Source organism: Bufo bufo, chromosome 5 (assembly GCF_905171765.1).
Source record: "Bufo bufo chromosome 5, aBufBuf1.1, whole genome shotgun sequence".
Taxonomy (NCBI): Eukaryota; Metazoa; Chordata; class Amphibia; order Anura; family Bufonidae; genus Bufo; species Bufo bufo.
Window position 1 is genome coordinate 239,212,545 of NC_053393.1, and position 23,962 is coordinate 239,236,506.

The window sequence follows — 23,962 nt, forward strand, 5'->3', positions numbered from 1 at the left end:
TATGCACCTCATGTGCAGCTGACTTTCCATAGGTTCAGGCATCACATGTGTGATCAAGACACATGGCTCCCCATCAGTAGTGACCCTGTGACCAGATAGGTTGCCCTGAGTAAGGAAACCCTATTGGTGGCATCACAAAATTATACAGATCATGGGTTTTAGTGGGCAGAATAAACTTGTGGTTAAAAAAGGCCTCTGCTCTTTGGTGAACGTTAAAACTTTTCTATAATTTCTTGTAAAAAAAAAAAAGAGATTTAATGAATTAAGGGAACTTTTACACTTGCGTTTTTCTTTTCCGGCATTGAGTTCCGTCAAAAGGGCTCAATGCCGGAAAAGAACTGATCAGTTTTATCCCCATACATTCTGAATGGAGAGCAATCCGTTCAGGATGTCTTCAGTTCAGTCTTTTTAACTGATCAGGCAAAAGATAAAACCGCAGGATGCTACGGTTTTATCTCCGGCCAAAAAAAACGGAAGACTTGCCTGAATGCCGGATCAGGCATTTTTTTTCCATAGGACTGTATTAGTGCCGAGTCCGGCATTCAAAAATAGCGGTAGGCGAAAAAAATAAATGCCGGATCCGTTTTGCCGGATGACACCGGAAAGACTGATCCGGCATTTCAATGCATTTTTCTAACTGATCAGGCATTTTCAAAAATGATCAGGATCCTGATCAGTCTTACTAATGCCATCAAGTTGGCATACGTTTTGCTGGATCCGGCAGGCAGTTCCGGCGACGGAACTGCTTGCCGGATCACTCTGCCGCAAGTGTGACAGTAGCCTAAGACGTGCAGTCGAAACGCGTAGACTTTGCCTGTCTGGTCAGCCTGAGGATTTTATAATAAAGAAATTGTATTTTATCCTGAGCCTGCTGCTGGATCTTTTCTAAGGGTACTTTCACACTTGCGGCAGGACAGATCCGACATGCTGTTCACTATTTCGCCGGACTAAAGTCCTGCATGTCTGATTTTTTAGTCCGGCGGCTTTCGCTGTGCACCGCCGTGCTGCGCCGCAGCTCTGACTATAATGGGGACGGGGCGGAGCTCCGGCGCAGCACGGCGGTGCACAGCGAAAGCCGCCGGACTAAAAAGTCGGACATGCAGGACTTTTTAGTCCGGCGGCTTTCGCCGTGCTGCGCCGGAGCTCTGCCCCCGTCCCCATTATAGTCAATGGGGACGTAGCGGCGGCACGGCGAAATAGCGGAAGGACGGATCCGACATGGTGAACAGCATGTCGGATACGTCCTGCCGCAAGTGTGAAAGTACCCTAACACTGTGTTTATTTAAAACTAAACAGCTTTTTACTACTACTAGGTTTCCTTTTAAAGCAGATAAGTATCTGATCAGTGGGGCTCTGTCCACCATGACCGCCACCAGTCACAAGAATGGGAATCCCCAATTCCCCCCCTGAGTGAATGGCACAATGTTGGCACAAATATGTGGCGGCTCCATTCATTTCTCTGGGACTGGTGAAGAGAAGCAGAGGACAGCACTTGGCTATCTCTGGCAGTCCAGTGGAGATGACTAGAGCAGCAGTGTGCATGTGTGCAGGGCTGTGGAGTCGGAGTCGGGGGAAATTTTGGGTACCTGGAGTCGGAGTCGGCAAACAATGCACCGACTCCGACTCCTACTAAATTTAGATTGGAATAAAAAAAAAAAGCAAGTTTAAATGTCCCAATTCACAAAAAGTTATAATTAATGACTTCTCTACTGTAAGAATAAAGACCAATGCATGCAGTGCCTCACGTAACCGCAAAACGAACATGTTAAGTGACCGTGAAGAAGCATGCTTTTCATGTGCTCCACTATATGGCACGCAACTCACAATTAGGAGCTGCAATACTTATACTTTCCATAGTGTTGTGTTCTGCTTTTACATGTGTAACCTAGCCTCTCACTGATAAGGGATTAAATAAATATGTTTTTTGCAGGACTAGAGAGTGAGACACTTGTATAAGTGAAGGGAATGGAGGGCCAATAGTTCAAGACTGAAGCTGTAAACCATTGGAAAAACTGCTGTCATTTAGCTAAGGCTATAAAAACTTGTTGGCTTCCCAGCCAGTAGTCCTGTGGCAGGTTGCGTTTCTTTCCCTCAAGGAATGTATAAAATACATTCGCATATTAATACAGAGGAGTCTGAGTCGGGGAGTCTGAGTCGGAAGTACATAAAACTGAGGAGTCTGAGTCGGAAGTACATAAAACTGAGGAGTCTGAGTCGGAACATTTATCTACCGACTCCACAGCCCTGCATGTGTGACCGTAACTCCATTCACTCACTCTCGGGGACCCACGTTCTTGTGATCATGGGGGTCTCAGCTGTCAGGATCCCACTGGTTAGTTATTTATGGCTAGGTGATTAAATTGTTATGGTGGGGCAACTTTAATGGAAGAATATTATCATGACTAGTCTAACTAGCTACAAGAAAATATTGAGATGCCACTAAAGAAGATAGTGGACATATAGCTGCGAGTTTGCTGTATTTATGGGCCTGTCAATCCTCTAATTCCTGCTTCCTTGCCAATTATGGATCACTGAAGAGCGTATGAACATAGTCGTCAATCTATGGTCGAGGGGGCATTGCTGAGTCTGCTGTGTTCTCCTCTTTGACTGTTGTTTGGACACAATTTGGTCTATACTTAGTTGGGCCTTCTAGATTAGTATGCTGCCCCTAAATACCGCAGCTTATTCTGATGTCAGATCTGCAAATATCTTTGGCGTACTTTTGTGTCAAGGTCATAAGTAGACATATTATGTAACCGCCTAAGGCATCCAAACATGGTGCGCCTTAATACACATGGGCACCTTTGTTCTTGCACTGTTTGATCAGTCTTTTCAGACACAAAAAGCCCAGGTAGTTCTTATTTGAAAGCAGTGGGGCATAGGAGTACAAAGAGCAGTGTCCCTGTATCCCCTGCTGAGATTTCTGCTATAGTACTTTGGCACAATAATGACACAAGCTGACAGCCCCGGTGAGGTCTATGGTATCCATAATGCATCGGATCAGGCACTCCATCATTTATGGTTTTCTACTCTTATGACGGAACAGGAGATCTGAAATGACATCGCAGATCTGAATGTAGCCTAAAATAGGGTGGAGTTGATGTCCCCTATTTAATCTTAGTCACACACCATGTTTGTGACATAGATCGATGTGAATGCATCTAATAGATTTCCTTATAAAACTAGACTTGTGGTTGCTATAGGAGCACATACTTCAGTCTGAACTACTCAAGACTGCATCATAGGTGATTGCTTAAAGAAGAACTCCCGCAAAAAATGTTAATCTCTGACCTGCTAGAAAGTGACGTGATGTAAACTGTAGTAAAGGTAATCTTCTTACCATTGACTGTATTTGTGAGTTATAACCTCCCTTCTGCGTCTCACCTGTGTCATGTGACCAGCAATCAGACTCTCCAAATGACACAGCCTCTTATGTGGGGACAGGAAGTCAGTTTCTCTATGTATTCCTATGGGATCCTCAATGTCAGTCTCATAGGGATGAATAGAGACGTAACTGATTTCCTCCGCTCCTGTGTCAGTTGGAGATCAGAGAGTTGGTCACATGACATCATTTTCTAGCAGGTCAGAGAATAAACATTTTTGTGGAAGTTCTACTTTAAGCCTCACATGACATGCTCTGCACCACCGTAGTTTCTGTCCACATCCGATATGCATCTTTTGCGTATCAGATGCGGAACCATTAATTTCAGTGGGGCTACAAAATATGTGGGGCTGTCCACATCCACACTTCGGTTCTGAGGCCCCACAAAAAAATATAGAACATGTCCTAGTCTTGTCCATTTTGCGGACAAGGATGGGACATTTCTACAGATTTTTAAAAATTAAATGGCGGCATGCAATTGGCTGAGATCCGTGTTTGCGGACCGCAAAATGTTTATGGCCATGTTCATGAGCCCTTAGCGTAAGATCACACAGGGCGGCTCTGATGCAGCCTAAAACATCGGTGGCACATGGCTGCTGCAGTTTTGCAGCTTTGAAATGCACAGTCCGGACTGCTGTGCTAATATACAGTAATGGAGAGGGCTCATGTGCGCATGCACAGCAGTCCTGAGAATATATTTCAGTGCAGCTTTGAGAGCTGACATCAGGAGAACAGGGAGGGCGGTACTATTCATGAAGTACAACAAATAACAATACAAGATCATGGTGACCGATCCCTTTAAAGGGACTCTGTCACCAACCAGGACAGTTTGTAAAGGCTGGGGTGTCTGTATACCTCTCCTAATGTAATTTACAGACATGTCTTTATGCGATAATAAATCTTTTCTAGCCCCCAAAAAACTGGATTTTATAATTATGCAAGTTGAAAAGAGGCCAAGGGGCTGTCCATATCGGTGCTGGAGTCCAGCTGTGCCCATCAGAACAGAGCCCCGCTCCTGCCACCCTCTTGACGTCACCGAGGCAGGGAGGTGGCAAGAACAAGCGGGTGGGGGGTAGTGGAGCTCCAGTCTGATGGGCATGGCTGGGCTCCAGCACCGATAAATCCAGCTCCTTGGGATCTTTTCAACTCATTTGCATAATTATAAAAAAGCTGGTGCTAGAAAAGATTGATTGTCCCATAAAGGCATATCTGTCAGTGACATTAGGAGAGCTATACGGACACCCCAACGATAACAAACTGTCCTAGTTGGTGACAGACTCCTTTTAACTTTTGCCATGGGAAAATTGGTTAAACTCAATGGGGGAGATTTATCGAGATTGGTGTAAAGGAAAATTGGTTTCGTTACATATAGCAACCAATCAGATTCCACCTTTCATTTTTCAGAGCTCCTTTGGAAATTAAAAGGATCAATCAGATTGGTTGCTCTGGGCAGCTAAGCCAGTTTTCCTTTTACACCAGTTTTCATAAATCCTCCCCTTTGTCCTAACATTTTACGGTTAGTAGTCATTCATAGATTGTAAGCTCTTGTGAGCAGGGCCCTCAGTGTTTCAGTTGTATATTAACCAGTTACGTTTTGATGTCTTTTTTTGTTTTGTACATGAACCCTCTGAATTTGTAAAGCGCCGTGGAATATTGTGGCGCTATAGAAATAAATATTATTATTAAAGGGGTGGCCACCTTCTGGTTATTGTTGACCAGTTTATTTGTAAGATGATTATATGGCACTTACTAATAGAGCCTTTGTTGATATTCTGCACCATTTTCTAAATCTCATAAGGTGTGGCCCCTTGTTTACAAAATGTTTTGTGCTGTTCACACAGAGGTCTTGTCCGTAAGGTGGCCGCAGATGGAGGGTCATGTGACCAGGCAAATCTCCTTCATGTGATGTCGCCTCGATTCAAATACACTGCACCTGCCATCTGCACTTGTTCTTGGTGTTGAGTGAATGGAACTTCGGATCAGAGATTTTTAGTGCTGTGCAGAGACCTGTCTCTGTACAGCATTAGAATGTATTGGCTCCGTGGAGGCAAAATTCATTTCATCGAAGTCGTGTGAGACTTTGATGAATGAATCCAGTATTCAGTTCTACATCTTTAAAAACATTTAAAAATTAGCAATCTAAAGTCTGGTTTAGTGCCCAGTTACCAGCCGGTACCAAACCCGACTTCGGATTTCTCATTTGTTGGCTTGATTCATTTTCACATCACATTGTACACTGCTCATTTCCATGGTTACGACCACCCTGTAATCCAGCAGCAGTGGTCGTGCTTTCACAGTCCTGTGTGCACTTCCGTGGTCCTGGTCACCAGACAGGTCGGTGCTTTTTCCTATAGTGTGTAAGCACGACCACCACTGATGGATTGCAGGGTGGTCGTAACCATGGAAATGAGCAGTGTATAATGTGAAATGTGGAAAAATGAGTCCAGCCAGCAAAGGAGGCAATATGGATAATCACAATAAATTAGTTAAGTGCCTTGTATTAACTTTCTCTACATGATAAATGTAGATACATTTGTTGAAGTGACACAACCCCTTTAAGTAATTAAATGCATAACTATTCATCCTCTTCCATTCAGTATTGATTTTATGTGGGAAGGTCTCGAACAGTGTTGCATATGTAAACGGATTTTTCCGTTTTCCACCTTGATGATAACTTTAACCGAATAGCTATTTTTTAAGTCCAGCCACAAATTCTCGATTCAAAGGGACTCTTGTCACCACCTATTTACATTGAAGTTCACATAGAGCCTATTCCGGACATACCGTATATGCCGGCGTATAAGACGACTGGGCGTATAAGACGACCCCCAACTTTTACACTGAAAATATAGAGTTTGGGATATACTCGCCGTATAAGACTACCCCTTTTTCAACACACAGCAGTACATTACTGCATCCCACCACCATCCCTGGGTACCTCTGCCATCCCTGAATCCCACCACCATCCCTGGGTACCACTGCCATCCCTGCATCCCACCACCATCCCTAGATACCACTGCCATCCCTGCATCCCACCACCATCCCTAGGTACCACCGCCATCCCATGGTATCACCACCATCCCTGCATCCCACCACCTTCCTTGTCCTCCCTCCCAGACCCTAAACATGTGCCACCTTTACCCTGAACATGTTTTTGTTATGTTATTCTTCATATTCACATATGCACATCTGCGTCGCACGGAGATCTCGCACATGCGCAGGTGCGAGCGGCCGTGAGGATCCCGTGTATCCACGCTCGCCGCATGAAATCTCGCACATGCGTAGGTGCGAGATGCGAGCGGCCGGGAGGATGGTGGTACAAGGAGCATACAAGGTACAGAGCAGGGGGGAGGCATACAAGGTACAGAGCAGGGGTCGGTATACAAGGTACAGCGCGGGGGGGCATATGCCGTGGGTTACATCGCAGCTCTCAGCTGCTGGGGATACAAGGCAATAGCCCGGGCTCTCTCTGTTGATAATTCGGGCGTCCCGGCACTGCAGCGCCCGCCATACCTGGCGTATAAGACGACCCCCGACTTTTGAGAAGATTTTCATGTGTTAAAAAGTAGTCTTATACGCAGGAATATACAGTACTTTTGTGTTCTATTTCTTATTCTTTATTGCCCCCAAAACCATCTTTAGATTAATATGCAGATTGGCATAAAAGAGCGCAAGGAGCCATACCCATTGACAAGGGGCCCAGCTGCTCCCACCTGAATCGAATCCCGTTCCTCCCATCCTGTCCGCCTCCCTGCAACATCATCAAATCACTGCTGGAAAACTTGCCCAAGAGCACTTCACTGTTGTCTTAGCGCCTGCTCCATCTAGGCCCCTCTATGGGCAGTGCGGTCATTAGCTGTGCTACACATACGCAGAAAGGCGTGCACAGCCTTTTGGTGCATGTGCAGCACAGTTAATGAAAACGCTGCTGACAGAAAGGGCGCAAACACTCCGGTGAGGTGCGCCTGTGCAAGATTTCAAGTGGTGACTTGATGACTTCAGGAGTGCTGAGAGGAGGGATAGAACAGGATTCGATTCAGATGGGGGCAGCTGGGCCCCTTGTCGATGGGTATAGCGCGTCATGTTCTTTGGTATGTGAACTACAGGGCACCAGGAACAGTGTAAAACATAAATAAGTGGTGACAGGCTCCCTTTTAATTGAGGCCTGATCTTGTAACTCTGTACACTGTGAATATGACAGTTTTTTTGTTTTTTTTGTAGGTTTTTTTCTTTTTTTGTAGGTAATTTTTTAATTTTTTTATTCATTATTACAGATGCCAGAATTTCAGAAGAAAACTGTCCACATAAAGGACCCAGCTAGAGTTGAAGAGATAATATGTGGATTAATAAAAGGTGGCGCAGCCAAGCTTCAGGTATGTGTTCAATTTTGCATAAGTGCAACACTGGTACCACTTTACACAGGTCTTTTCACCCCTCCGGCTCCTGTGATATGAGCATCGGAGCATTTCATGGATCGAGCAGGGTAAGGGCTTTTTTTATTTATGTTTTTACACTGCTAGGCGGAGGCTTCAACCCAGCAGTGTATCCGGTAACATCACTGGCAATGATGGGCGGGCTTTAGGGCAGAGCTAAAGCCCGCCCATCGGTGCCGTTGACGTCACTGGACTCACTTCTAGGTGGAAGCCTCCGTCTGGCTGTCCCTATGGAGAGCCCGGTACGTCACCGGATCTTTTTAAAAAAAACTTTGCCATCCTCTATTCAGCATATCACAGGGCCTGCCTGGTTGAAAATGGGGATATGTCCAGTTTCAGCTCTGAACCTCCTTTAAAGAGGTTTTCTCATCAACATACCCACATAACTGATGGCATCACTTTGGAAACTCCCTGCAGTGTGCTGTTTTCACCAGGGGTAACTCTGGTTCCTTAAAGCGGCCACTGCAGAGAAAAAGTAGTATTACATGCCATAGCTTTACATAATAAGAACAGGAACTGAGTTAAAGGCTACGTACACCTTTTTTTTATGATTGCATGTTACTAATTTTCTGCAAAAAACTTTTTTTCAGTTGGCCTTTATTACAAATATTGAACTGTTCTATCTCAAAGGGTTAACTGTTTTTCTAGGTGTCGGACTGGTACTTTCACTTTGTGCCAAACCTTATCTCTAAACTACTGAGAAGTCATAAACGCTTATTTAAGCCACTTTGTTATCCATAAGATAAGAACTGAGCTATAGTCTTTAGTAGGTCATAGAGCAGAGATAAGGAGCCTGGCTGCTCCTGGTCTGACGGAAAAGACAAAAAATCCAAAGGCTGCTACTACAACATGTCAGCTCTATTAAAAAATATGGCTTCCTTTTTCTGCACAAAGACCAATTTAAAAAATAATTTTTAGCTCAAAATGAGTACCATGGAATAATGTAAAATTTCCCCAAAGGTGTACATAGCCTTTAAAAACGAAACCGCAAAAATAGAGGGTTCAGTGAAAGCAAAAATAATGATGCTGTTTACAACACCTGTTTAGTCTTATGTTACAACTGAACACATCATTTGTTCTGTATGCGCGGTGGCTAGTCCCTTCCTCCAAAAGTCCATTTGTGGACTGTATGTTGGTACTTTCCAAGTAGTGACTCCAGCTTTGCTGCATTGTCTATAGGCAGTTTGAGGTAGTCTGAAACCCACCCTCTAAAGCAGACCACTTGTTCTGCTACATGTAGTACTGTCTTTGTTAGTAAAGGAGTTAATGGGCTTTAGAAGTGAGTCGGGTACCTTGTGTCTAGTGGTTTACTCACCTCCTCAGGCTCCAGCACTGTCTGCAGCTAAGCTGGCAGGTCTGAGTGCAGGGATGCTACCATATAGATAGGAAAATGTGTGAAGTCAGTGACGCTCATAGGGACAGTCGGGCACATGCCAAGCGCTGTATTACACTGACAGATGAGCATTACGATTGTAGGGAAGGAAGCATTCCTTTCTGACAATCTCCTGCTCGTCAGTGAAGGCGACCACTGCTATTACATGCAGCAATCTCCACCGTATGGGAAGGAGTGATCACTATTGCCATCACTCGTCCTCATACAGAATCATTATTTGCCGGCAGCAGTGCATGATTAGACAGCACGATCTGCTGTTGGGAAACATTGATGTGTGTTTTTTTTTTTGTGTCTGTCTAAAAGATGCAATTGCCCGATGCTCGTTCATCGGGAAATCGGCGGCACTTTTACACAGACAGATCATTGCTAACGAGCAGTCCTACAAACGCATATTAGCGATGATCTGGCAAAACCTTGGCCAGTGTAATACAGGCCTTACACAACATATACACACACAAACCACTTGCACACATTCTTTTGAGGACCTGAACAGAGATGGTCATGTGACTATATCTGTAAAGGTCCTTCAACAGCTCTTGCTTAGCGCTTATTATTCATCACAGTTCTGCTGGGGGTTTTGCTGCGATTTGCAGCAGAAAATGCGATACAACTATACCGCACTATAATCCCCAAAGGCACAAATTCATGTAGAGCTTCTTTTTCACTTTGGCTGCAGTTTATATGCACAGGCCCAGCAAGTGCATAGAGAGCTGATTTACATTATAGTCAGCAATAAAATAGTAGAGAGCTCAGAGTTTGTATCCGTAAATTGTGTTCTGTTTGAGAGATCTACGGGAAAAAACTGTTGTGATTTGTATCCAAGAGTAATTTGCTATTGTTTTCCAGGTGATAACAGATTTTGATATGACATTAAGCCGATTTTCTCACAATGGCAAACGATGTCCCACTTGTCATAGTAAGTGTATTTCATCCTACAATAACCCTGCTTTCCATACATATCTTCATCTGTAGAGTTAATCTTTACTTTTCTTCTACAGATGTAATCGATAACTGCAGATATGTAAGCGATGAATGTCGCAAAAAGGTATGTACCATGATCCCCTTGTATCGTGAGTGGGTTTGCTGTGGAAAAACAGATCAACTGAGTAATCGTAATAAGTAGAATTGAAAACTCCAGTGGATGCTGTGCAAAAGAGTACAATATTTGTGTGGCTGTGTAAGACACGTTACGTTTCAGCCACAATCCGGCCTTCATCAGACTGATGCCACTATTCTCATGGAATGTCCTGGATGATGGGCATCAATAGAAATGTGCAATAGCACTAATGGAGGTGCGTACCTCCATTAGTGCTATTGCACATTCCATTGACACCCAGGACGTTTCATGAGAATAGCGGCACCAGTCTGATGAAGGCCGGATTGTGGCTGAAACGTCACGTGTCTTACACAGCTGCATTTTCCAATAAATATTGTACTCTTTTGTACCGCATCCGCTGGAGTTTTTAATTCTATTACACGACTGGGTTGGAACCCGACTTCCAGCAGCTGATATAAAGCAGAGGGCCACAAAGTTTTATCTTAATCGTAATAAGTGTAATAACTCTCATTTATCATCAGTGAATTTGTATGCCGCTCTTCCAGTGCCTAATGCATAGCTCTCCGAGATGTCACCAGGCAATGATCACACTGCGTGCTGCTCAGGGGAAATTCCTCCCCAATGATTGTGGTGATGGAAAATGTCTGAGACGATTATTCAAACCAAGGATTGTTTGGGAGCTTGGAATATTGTTCCCTGTAAATGGACTTGAGAGTTTATTTTCTTTTTAGACCGTATCTAGTTATGTGTTGTCTTGTGGGTGGTGTACCTGAGGGGCTTGGGGTTGTTAAGTGTGGCTAAGAGTTAAATCTGTCCACACACAATAGATGTGTAATGACCGAACCGACAATTCTGTCAGTAGTGGACTACTGTCCAATGTGTATATGGGGGGCCTATCCGTTATTGGGTTGATAATGATCATGTAGTTGAATTTCAACATGTCTGATATTTTTCTCTGGGACTATTTAAAGTCACAGAGGTGTCTCCTCTCTCCCAACTGAAAAACATACATGCTAAGACTGTGCATGTAGGAGGTGGGAGAGATAGTTAGTGTTTGGCCAGCAGCTATTGAAGGTGTATGGGCACCTTATGAGGTTAAGTTAGATGACCCCCTGGTCATAAAAGAAATGTTTGCATAGACTGTAAGATCCGTATTAGTGTTGAGAGAATCGAGCCTCCCATCATAGATCCAAAGTTTCTTTGCTCAAAACTTTGTTTTAATGCTGTATGGAGACCCGTCTCCGTACAGCATTAAAATGTATCGGCTCCGACAAGTTATCACCGAAGTCTCGCAAGATTTTGGTGAATAACTTCAGCCATTGATTTTTAAACTTTAAAGAGGTTGTCTGGTCCCAAAATCTAAATTCTTTTTAGGTGCTCCCAACACCCCTCACCACGCATACATATGCCCCCAATACCTGTTTTTCATGTCTGAGCTCTCCCCCAAGACATCACATTATCCTGGCAGATCTGTTTACTTTCTCCCCTTCTTGTTTTGTTGAATACATAACTTTATTGATACACAAGCCTGGCTGCACTGCACAGAGATGAGTCACAGGCTGACCACGCCCCCCACTTTGCTCTGTCTGCAGAAGCCACACCCACTACAACTTCTGTGTCTATCGTTCTACACCCAGACATGAATCTACTTCTCACCCAGTGTCTAAATCCCATCACTGACCGTCCACGGGCTCTGCCTTCACATGTGTATCTAATCCTATCCTGTGTGATACAGCCTGCTGAGCTGTGTATCTAATCCTAACCTGTGTGATACAGCCTCCTGAGCTGTGTATTTAATTCAATCACTGACAGTCCACAGGCTCTTCCCTCACCATCTCTAGAGTGTAATAAACAGCTGGAATCAGCAAGCCTGCTGAGCTGTGTATCTAATCCCATTATGTATAATACAGCCTGCTGAGCTGTGTATCTAATCCCATTTTGTATAATACAGCCTACTGAGCTGTGTATCTAATCCCATTTTGTATAATACAGCCTGCTGAGCTGTGTATCTAATCCCATTATGTATAATACAGCCTGCTGAGCTGTGTATCTAATCCCATTTTGTATAATACAGCCTGCTGAGCTGTGTATCTAATCCCATTTTGTATAATACAGCCTACTGAGCTGTGTATCTAATCCCATTTTGTATAATACAGCCTACTGAGCTGTGTATCTAAACCCTTATGCACACTACCGTATCCATTTATCCGCTAAATAAGGATACTGTCCGTGTGCGACCCGCATTTTTTTTGCAGTCCCATTGATTTCTATGGATTTCAGGTCTGCATTATGAGGACCAGAATAAGACCGTTCTGCAAAAAAAAGAACATGACACTGTGCTTTCCACATCCATATATCAGTACAGCAAAAGATAGAACATGTCTTATTCTGATCCTCATAATGCAGATCTGGAGAAAAATGCACATCTCACACAGGCAGCATCCTTATTTAGCAGATCTGCTACTTCGAGAAAGCAGAACGGATACGGTCCTATGCATGAGGCCTAATTTTATCTTTTTTGGTCCTGACTGCTGAAGGGTTTATCTTGGGCATGTGTGATACACGTGAGATAAGACCATGATCAGCCTGGGAAACGCGGTCCGCGTGTCGCCACATCTCCCCAGCCGACCACACTCTCCTGACCGAACTGACAATATGACAGTAATGTATGATACAGCCAGTCTCTTATCTGGTCAGGGAAGCAGAGGTTGGCCTGGAAATTGTGGCTGACTGAGACATGGATTCCTGGGCCGATCACAGTAGTTTGCATGATCCCTATCACTCATACTGAGCTGCCATAACGGTGTCATCCACAGTGCCCCCCATAACGGTGTCATCCACAGTGCCCCCCATAACGGTGTCATCCACAGTGCCCCCCATAACGGTGTCATCCACAGTGCCCCCCATAACGGTGTCATCCACAGTGCCCCCCATAACGGTGTCATCCACAGTGCCCCCCATAACGGTGTCATCCACAGTGCCCCCCATAACGGTGTCATCCACAGTGCCCCCCATAACGGTGTCATCCACAGTGCCCCCCATAACGGTGTCATCCACAGTGCCCCCCATAACGGTGACCTCCACAGGCTTCACATAGACTGCCTGTACACTCAGAAGACGGCCGGCGGTCCAGGCGCATGCGCAGTAGTGTACAAGCGACGGGACCGAGGACGGCCGGCAGGAGGCGGTGATGTCAGTGATGATGCTCCGTCTACTGCCTCAGGCAGGAAAAGAAGAGGATGGCGCTGGATCGGAAGACTTGAAAATGCTTCAGGAGCGGTCACGTGACCGTGAAGAGAATCATTGGAAGGGCTGCGCTGTGGAGGGTAAGTATTGGTGTATTAACCTTCCCTCCACAGGTAATGAAGATGGGCAATTTTCAATTAGGGGCCAGAGAACCCCTTTAAAACCATTTTAAAACATGCATCCGAAGTTGGCTACGGTACGGACAGTACCTCTGCACCAAAGCCGGCTTCGGATCCATGTTTTAAAATGGTTTTAAAGTTGAAAAATAAAATCCCAAAGTTATTCACCGAAGTCTTGTGAGACTTTGGCAATAATTAATTTCCCTCGCCAGAGCCTATACGTTTGAATGCTGTACGGAGATGAATCTCCGTACAGCATTCAAACTATATTTTGAACGAATCGACTTCAACACTGATCCGTATGAATTATTTCCACTCCTCCCTGTAGGTGAGAAGCTGCATAATCTGCCCTTGTGCCTGCAGAACTCACAGGGAAGGAAAGCAGTCACCGGAACTTACATGGTGGCTATGCAGTAAAAAAATCACATTTTTCCTATTGCATCAGATAGTAATCATAGGGCCTCATTTATCAACATTGTCCAGCAGGAAATCTGTCGTAGTTGCCTATAGCAGGGGTTGACAAATCCCAGGTGCCAGATCGCCATGGCGATCAGGGATTTGGTCCTGGCGCTTGGGTATTTGTCAGCCCGTTTTCAAAGGTGCACGGGCGATGGGTGCAGAGCGCCGGAGGGGGGCCCGCTCTGTCCGGAGGCAGCAGGAGTGGAGATGAGCGCCTCCATTGTGGAAGCGCTCATCTCAATATTCATCTGTATCGCCGTCCTCAGGACAGTGATACAGATGAATGGTGTGGAGGAGCGCGGAATAGGCGTCTCGCTTGCTCGTTCCTCTGATAGGCTACAGGCCTAGTGCCTGTAGCCTATCAGAGGCCGGTGCAGGAGGCGCGATGACGTAATCGCGCCGCCTGAGCCTACAGTGCGGGACACAGGCCGGAAGAGGCCTGCATCGCATCACTGACAGCAGCATAAGGTGAGTATATGAGTTTATTGTTTTTATTATTTATAGTATACTGTGGCAAGAAGGGGGGTGGGGGCCCTATATACTGGCACAATATGGGGGGGCACTATGAAGAAGGGAGGCACTATGGGGGCCCTATATACTGGCACAATATGGGGGGGGGCACTATGAAGAGGGGAAGCACTATGGGGGCCCTATATACTGGCACAATATGGGGGGCACTATGAAGAGGGGAAGCACTATGGGGGCCCTATATACTAGCACAATATGGGGGGCACTATGGAGAAGAGGGGAAGCACTATGGGGGCCCTATATATGGCTCATTATGGGGGGCACTATGGAGAAGAGGGGAAGGAGCACTATAGGGGCATCTACTGGGGGCCCTATGTACTGGCATGCATTATTGGGGGGCTCTATGGAGAAGTGGGGGGGGGGGGAGCACTATGGGGGCATCTACTGGGGGCTTTATGACGCGGCTCCGCCTGGCTCCTTACTTTTTTAGCTGGCTCCTAGATTCCAAGGAAATCTGTCAAGCCCTGGCGTATAACAACCAATTAGAGCTCACCTTTCATTTTTTCAGGACACTTTAAAAAGAAAGGTGAGCTTTGATTTAGTTTTCCTGTTACAGTTTTGATAAATGAGGCCCTTAGTGTTTTTAGAAGAAATACAAAGTTGTGCTTTATTTTTTTCTCTGTACCTCTAATTTTGAGTGAAGCTGTCATTTACAAATAATTTTGGGGTAATTTCCCGGGAACGTTTCAGACTGCACTATAAAGGACTATATTTTTCTTTCCAATGGAAAAGAACAACATGTGAGCCCACAGCAAAATTTGGGAATAAAGCCTTATTCACATTTCAGTGTTTTGGTCAGTGATTTCCATCAGTGATTGTGATCCAAAGCCAGGAGTGGATCCTACACAGACATATGGTATGAGGGAAAGATCTGCACCTGTTCTGCGTTTAGAGCCGCGCCTGGTTTTGGCGCAGAATCACTGACCCAAAACAGACATGTGAATGAGGCTTAATCCAGAGGAATATCCATGTCCTGATTTGTAACAGATTTTGCTGCAGTTTATACCTTAGGCATCCACTTTTCTGCTGCTGGAATACACTGCAGCATATCCACCGTGTGTCATCACCCCTATGGGTCTAGATGATAAATTTGCTGCAGATCCTGATCCTCACCGCGATTCCACTGCATCTACAGTACAACACAAGAGGATGGGTTTTTTAAAACCTCATCCACAGGATCTGGAAATTTTCCATGTGAAAGTCAGAGCCTGGGCAGCTTTTCATATCTGTGGCACGCTATTTCTGCTGTGGGTTTTTACTGCCTGCAGTGCAAAGGATGAAATCCATAGTCCATCTGCATCAAAATCTACATGTTAGGGTGGGTTCACACTAGCGTTAGGGATTCTGTTATGGCTTTCCGTTCTAACATGGTTATAACAGAAAATAACGGAATGCCCAGACAGAATGCAAAACAGAAGCCTTCAAAAGGCATTCCGTTTGCTTTCCGTCCTAATAGAAGTCTATGGGAAAGCATAGCAGATCCGTCTGTCCATTTATGCAAGACGGAAAGCAAAGTCCTGTCGACATGACTTCTGTTTTCCGTCTTGAATAACGGGAACCAGACGGATCTGTTTTGATTCCCATAGACTTCTATTAGGACGGAGAGCCTTTCAAAGGCTTCCGTTTTGCATTCCGTCATAATACAAGTCTATGGGCAGTAGAACGGATCCGTCCTTCCGTCTTATGGATTCCGTTATTTTCTGTTATAAAGCCATAACGGAATCCCTAACGCTAGTGTGAACCCACCCTAACAGATGTTGATTTGTTGTGAATTTGCCACAGAATCGGGACCCAGTTTTACAACCAACTATCTCCTCTATGAGAGGTCACACTAATGTTGTTGCCCAATGGCGCAAAGAAGGCAGCAAGTTTTGACTAATGATCTTTCTGCTTTTTTCTCCCAAAAATGCAGCACACTTTTCAAAATAGTTTTCTACAGCAAATGTTTTCACTCTGACTTCCTTTCTGTCTAGTTATACGCACTGAAAGAAAAATACTATCCAATTGAGATAGACCCAGACCTTACAATCCAAGAGAAATACCCCTACATGATTGAATGGTAAGTCAGATGTCACCACTAACACGTTCAAGAGCTTTCAGTATTGTAATATCTTAGTTCTGTATGGTCCATAAACATCTGCTGCTCAGTGGCCTGTAAATCACATGGTCACAGGTAGCATGGCAAAGATCTTTTGTGTCCGCACACAAAGAAGGCCTTGTTAATGAAAATGGCTCAAAGTGCAGATTTTCTGTTCACGTCCGAACATATACTTACATTTGGCTTTTTTTAAAGGTACACAAAGTCACATACACTGTTAATTGAACAGCGTCTTCAGAAAGACCAACTGGAAGAAGTAATAAGGGACTCTGACATTATGCTCAAGTAAGTTTTATTCATAGTAACATAGTACATAAGGCCGAAAAAAGACATTTGTCCATCCAGTTCGGCCTGTCATCCTGCAAGTTGATCCAGAGGAAGGAAAAAACCTGTGAGGTAGAAGCCAATTTTCCCCACTTTAGGGGAATACAAAATTCCTTCCCGACTCCAATCATGCAATCAGACTAACTCCCTGGATCAACGACCCCTCTCTAGTAGCTATAGCCTGTAATATTATTACACTCCAGAAATTCATCCAGGCCCCACTTGAATTCCTTTATTGTACTCACCATCACCACCTCCTCAGGCAGAGAGTTCCATAGTCTCACTGCTCTTACCGTAAAGAATCCTTTTCTATGTTTGTGTACAAACCTTCTTTCCTCCAGACGCAGAGGATGTCCCCTCGTCACAGTCCTGGGGATAAATAGATGATGGGATGGATCTCTGTACTGACCCCTGATATATTTATACATAGTAATTAGATCTCCCCTCAGTCGTCTTTTTTTCTAAAGTGAATAACCCTCATTTTGATAATTTTCATAGTCCCACCATTCCAGTTATTACTTTAGTTGCCCTCCTCTGGACCGTTTCCAGCTCTATGTCTGCCTTGTTCACAGGAGCCCAGAACTGTACACAGTACTCCATGTGTGGTCTGACTAGTGATTTATAAAGTGGTAGGACTATGTTCTTATCACGGGCATCTATGCTCCTTTTGATGCAACCCATTTTCTTATTGGCCTTGGCAGCAGCTGCCTGACACTGGTTTTTGCAGCTTAGTTTGCTGTTTATTAAAATTCCTAGATCCTTTTCCATGTCAGTGTTACCCAGTGTTTTACCATTTAGTATGTACGGGTGACTTGCATTATTCCTTCCCATGTGCATAACTTTACATTTGTCAGTGTTAAACCTCATCTGCCACTTATCTGCCCAAGCCTCCAATCTATCCAGATCCCTCTGTAGTAGTATACTGTCCTTCAGTGTTAATTACTTTACACAGTTTAGTGTCATCTGCAAAAATTTATATTTTACTATGCAAGCCTTCTACAAGATCATTAATAAATATATTGAAGAGAATAGGGCCCAATACTGACCCCTGAGGTACCCAACTAGTGACAGTGACCCAATCTGAGTGTGTACCGTTAATAACCACCCTCTGTTTTCTATCCCTCAGCCAGTTACTTACCCACATACAGACGTTTTCTCCCAGTCCGAGCATTCTCATTTTATATACTAACCTTTTATGTGGTACAGTGTCAAATGCTTTGCTTTGGAGAAGTCCATATATACGACATCCATTGATTCGCCGCTGTCAAGTCTAGAACTTACCTCCTCATAGAAACTGATTAAATTAGTTTGGCATGACCGATCCCTCATGAAGCCATGCTGATATGGCGTTATTTGCTTATTTCCGTTGAGATGCTCTAACATAGCATCTCTCAGAAAACCTTCAAACAGTTTACCCACAACAGATGTTAAACTTACCGGCCTATAGTTTCCAGGCTCTGTTTGTGGACCCTTTTTGAATATTGGCACCACATTTGCTATGCGCCAATCCTGTGGGACATTCCCTGTCAGTATAGAGTCCACAAATATCAGAAATAAGGGTCTGGCTATGACATTACTTAATTTCCTTAGGATACGGGGGTGTATGCCATCCGGTCCTGGCGATTTGTCTATTTTAATCTTTTTAAGTCGCTGATGTACTTCTTCCTGGGTCAGACAGGACACTTTTAATGGGGAATTTATTTTTACATTCAGCATTTCATCTGACAGTTTATTTTCCTCAGTGAATACATTGGAGAAAAAAAATATTTAACAGCTTTGCTTTCTCCTCGTCTCTCTCTGCAACTCCCCATCATTACTCTTTAAAGGGCCGACATCTTCAGATTTATACTTTTTAACATTTATATAATTGAAGAACATTTTAGGGTTAGTTTTACTCTTTGGCAATTAATCTCTCAGTCTCTAGTTTGGACGCTTTTATTAGTTTTTTTTACATGTTCTATTTCTATAGTTTTTTTAGTGCTTCAGTGCTACCCTCCTGTTTTAGTGATTTTATATGCTTTGTTTTTCATTTATTGCTTTCTTTACAGTTCTATTTTTCCACATTGGTTTCTTTTTGTTCCTTAGCCTTTTATTCCCATACGTTATGTACCTCCCTATTTTGTGGCTGTATTTTTATTTTTGAGGACTTTGTCCCAGTTAGTTAGGCCTATGGCCTCTCTTAGTTGGCTAAATTTGGCTTTTTTGAAGGTTGGTATTTTTGTTCCTTCCTGTAGAAATGCTCTTTTGAATGATAATTGGAAGGTTATTACTTTATGGTCACTATTTCCCAGGTGTCCCCCAACCTGCACGTCTGTTGTTCTGTCAGGCCTATTGGTTAATACGAAGTCCAGAATGGCTGTCCCTCTAGTCGGGCCCTGAACCAGTTGGGAGAGGTAATTGTCTTTGGTTATTGCCAAGAACCTGTTTCCGTTATGAGATATACAAGTTTCAGTTTCCCAGTCTATATCTGGGTAGTTGAAGTCCCCCATAATAACCACCTCATTATGATTTGCCGCCTTGTCTATCTCGTTTAGTAGTAGATTTTCTGTGGACTCTGGTATATTAGGTGGTTTATAGTAAACTCCTATTAGTAATTTATTATTGTTTTTAGCTCCATGTATCTCTATCCACAGTGACTTCACATGTTCATGTCCCTCACTTATATATTCCCGGAGTGTGGGCTTTAGACAGGACTTTACATAAAGGCATACACCCCCGACCCCTCTCTCTCCGGTTTTGACGATCCTTTCTAAACAGACTGTAAGCTTGTACATTAACTGCCCTGTCATAGCTATCATCATGGCTATCATCCAGCCATGTTTCCGTTATTCCCACTAATGTATAAAACACTAATGCCATCTTGTGAGTTGAAGAAAAATACTTTCTGTATTTAATGTTCAGTTTGATGTACCGGTAAATTAAAGTGTCGCTAAACGTGTACCCTGTCATCAGCTTGAAACGGACAGGGCAGAGAGGTCAGACTTGGTTGCAGCATAGAGCGAGTGATTTATTTCATCCCAGAACTATAGTTTTTCACCTGATAATCTAACTCTGGGGAAAGATAAGTTACCTAGTAGTAGCTGCAGATGCATCTGGGTCTGCCTGCTTCTGAGGCTTCTTCCCCCTCCCCTCCCCATAGACTTCAATCAGCTGTGTATGCACTTCTGTATATGGATTTGCTCAGTCAATTCAGAGACAGTGGGCAGGGCAGGGACAGGTGGAGCAAAATACTGTGAATGTGGAAAAAGGCAATTTTGTTTAATAAAATATATTACAAAGTTCAGTATTATCACCTCTAATATTGAATTATGTAAAATAAAAGATTAGGTATGCTTTACATGCATCACATTACAGAACACAATGTGTAAAAAGTGTTGCAATTTGGCGCAACTAGGATTTCTCCCTTTTTTCTGACTTGAAGGTGTGGGGTTTAGTGGAAAGGGGTGAAGCTTCACAAAAAGGGATGGGGCCGAAGATGTAATGTCTCAAAGGAGGCAAAGCAATAGTTTGATAAATCTTGTGCAGGTCTAGACAGCTAGTCTAAGTTTACGGCATTTCTAGGATTAGTAAATCTGCCGCAATGTGCTGATTTATAATGACCAATCTGCTGTGCCTGGGTTATCACATGAAAAGTATTACTTTGCAATGAACAGAGCATTTTCAATTAAGTAATATTGCAATATACCTGCAATAGAAATGTAAAGGATTTTTATGATTAATCCCCACACCAAAAATTAATGTATTGTCTTTAGACATCCAAGTACACCAGGCTTCCAAAACTCATTGTGGGGTATTACATACCATATTTGGCTTTGGAGCTATATTTCAGGGGATGTAGGGGTTAACACGAGCTAACTGCAGTACATCCTGGGAGATGCATGAGCAACTGTCCACCCACAGAAAGGCAAGCAAGTCCTCCAGATATGTGAGTAAAATGGTTATAAATTTGGGGGATCTCTTCAATAGTACTTTTATATTGTCACTTGCAGTACCAGTTTTAACCACTATTGGGAGCTATACCTTTCCGTAAGGAAGATCAAATAAAGGAAAACGAAGGCTTTTGAAATGCAGTAGCTTTGGCTTGAACTGTCCTCTCATTGTATCTATATCTGTCATAAAATAGTTTCTACAACCCCTTTTAATAAAGTATGATTAATTATTGTATCAGAAGAATAAATCAGCATTTTTCTGTTCTGTTTTGCAGAGAAGGATATGAAACATTCTTTGATAAACTGAATGAGTCCGCTATCCCCGTATTTATCTTTTCAGCGGGGCTTGGAGATGTCTTAGAAGAAACCATACGCCAGGCTGGTGTATACTACCCTAATGTTAAAGTCATCTCCAACTTTATGGATTTTGATGAAAATGTAAGTTTTGGTCTGTTTAGTGTACTGTATTTCTGTAAATGTACGGCTGTAATGGTATTATTCTGATCCTGGCCATTTAAGGGGTACTGTATTTTGGTAATTTAAAGTTATCCCCTAACTATTAAATCAATGGGGATCTTACCACAAGGACCCCCACCAATTGCAGGAATCGGGAACCCGTCCCCCGTCATTCATTTATATAATATAAAAATCGCATTTTTAACAAACAGGCTCCATTCACACGTCCGCAGATCCGCAACACACCCGCCCGGCACCCCTATAGAAATGCCTATTCTTGTCTGCAAGCTGAAGATCGGGCTGTCCGCATCCATTCCGTCCCCATAGAAAATGAATGGGTCCGCACCCGTTCCGCAAAATTGCGGAACGAATGCGGACCCATTTGCGGACGTGTGAATGGAGCCTAAATGCTATAAAAAAAAACTAAAAAATTGTCAACTTTTTAAAAAAAATACATTATATGTAACAAAGTTCTATTAAAAATACAACACATCCTTTGGCTCTCAGAAAGCAGGGATGAAAAATCTAAAAATTTCCACCTCATCACCACGATGGCCACTAGGAGATTGACCCCTGACCTCTGTAGGGGCAGGAACAGAGAGGGGGTTTAAATCCCCCCCCCCTCTCATCACCAGCACCAGTGTTTCCTGTCCCTACAGAGGACAGGGGCAGAGAGAGTCTCCCTGTGGGGAGATGAAGATGATGATGGACCTCGTAAACACCTTACCTGGTGTTCCCCCTGCCCTCCTGCGGTCCGCGTACTAATGCTGGGCAGGGGTGAAGGAGGGAGGCCTCGCTCCATTACGATATGTGAGCCTGCTCCCGGGCCGTGATCTCTCGTCAGGCCTCCATGGCTGTAGCCGGGTGTGCGCCTAAGCGCTTCAGGTAAGCGGCAGACGTCACTTCCGGTGGACGAATGAAGTGACGTCATTCAGGAAGCGTCTCCAGTTTAAAACTTTAGCGCCAGCATTACAAGCGCCGATCGTCTCAACGGTGTATGTGAGCGAGTGTGCCGTCATGTCGACCGAGCCCCGCTCCCCTGGAGACCCTTCTGTGCCGCCTGCCGTAAGTTCCCCTGTGGGGAAGTGCTTTTTTTGCCCTGTTACTTCTTTTAAGACACTGTACCAGGTTGCTCGTTCCTCCTTCACCTCTCTGGCTTGGGGCTTCAGGCTATATATCCCTGTGTGTATTTATCATGGCTGATTTGGGTTATTCTTCCCAGGTCCCTAAGGATGCGCAGAAAAAGGTCAGGAAGCCAGCTAAGTGTGTGTCCTGCCTCAAACGGCTTCCGGACAAATGCCGCAAGAGATTATGCAAGGACTGTATCTCTAGCGTTATTTCTGAAGAACAGCCTTCTTTTTTTTGACGAGTTGAGATCCATGATACACGAGGAGGTTAAATCCTCCTTATCCCAAATTTCCTCTTTACCCAGAGACCCGCCTCCACCTAAAAAACTGAGGGGACCATCTCCATCTCCTTCTTTATCGGATTCGGAGGAGATAGCGGAAAATGCTTCATCATCCAGAGCCTGGGAGGATGGGGAGGCATCCTCTGATGTTGAGTCTTCCGAATCAGGTAGAAAATTCAGTTTTTCATTGGAAGAAATGCCAGACCTTCTAAGGGCAGTTCGGGCCACCATGGGGGTAGAAGCCCCATTCCGTGCAGGATGAGATGTTCGGGAGACTCCGGGTTAAAAAAAAACAGGTTTTTCCGATCAACGAAAACATACGAGATATGGTACTTGATGAATGGTCCAATCCAGAGAAGCGCTTGGGGGTGTCCAGGTCCTTCAGGTATCGTCTATTATTTGACCCTAACGAAGGAAAGATTTTCAATGACACACCCAAAATTGATATTCAAGTGGCAAAAGTCAACAAAAAGACTGCCTTGCCCTTCGAGGACACCTCCCAGTTACGCGACCCCATGGATAGGAAGGCGGATAGTCTTTTTAAAAAAATCGTGGGAAGCCACCATGTTTAATTTAAAAGCAAACATCGCCGCCACCTTGGTGGCAAGGTCCATGGGACTGTGGCTAAACGAATTAAAGTCTCACATTAGGGATAACACCCCTAGGGAAGAAATCTTAAGGTCCCTCCCCTTACTAAAGTCCGCCACGGCATTCATGGCAGATGTCTCGGCAGAATCTGTCAGATTTGCCGCTAAAGACGCTGGCCTCTCCAACGCAGCCCGCCGGGCTCTGTGGATGAAGAGCAGGTCAGGAGACAACACTTCAAAAATGAAATTATGCTCCATTCCGTTCTCGGGGGAATACGTCTTTGGCCCTGTCCTGGGCCGTATCTTAGAAAAGGCTGCGGACAAGAAAAAGGGCTTCCCAGAGGAGAGACCCTATAAAAGGAAATATCCCTTTCGGGCCCCAACCAACCAGAACAAATCTTATAGGGATAAAGGGTAGTCAGGACGCTGGAGCTATCCGAAAGGGGGCAGGGGTAGAAATAACCCTTCCTCCTCTCAAAGCAAACCCTCGGATAAACAATGACACCAGAGTCGGGGGGAGATTGAAGAATTTTCTGACTCCTT

At 44.2% G+C, this 23,962-nt stretch overlaps 1 protein-coding gene across 2 annotated transcripts in view; it reads left to right on the forward strand.

The window, feature by feature from the left end:
• NT5C3A (5'-nucleotidase, cytosolic IIIA) overlaps positions 1 to 23,962 on the forward strand; it is a 79,722-nt gene that overhangs the window by 48,307 nt on the left and 7,453 nt on the right. For both annotated transcript variants that reach the window (XM_040431941.1, XM_040431942.1), the window contains 6 exons: positions 7,657 to 7,755; positions 10,055 to 10,124; positions 10,207 to 10,253; positions 16,591 to 16,676; positions 16,911 to 17,000; positions 21,244 to 21,406. In XM_040431941.1, coding sequence (XP_040287875.1) covers positions 7,657 to 7,755; positions 10,055 to 10,124; positions 10,207 to 10,253; positions 16,591 to 16,676; positions 16,911 to 17,000; positions 21,244 to 21,406 — 555 coding nt within the window. The remainder of the gene's footprint in view (positions 1 to 7,656; positions 7,756 to 10,054; positions 10,125 to 10,206; positions 10,254 to 16,590; positions 16,677 to 16,910; positions 17,001 to 21,243; positions 21,407 to 23,962) is intronic.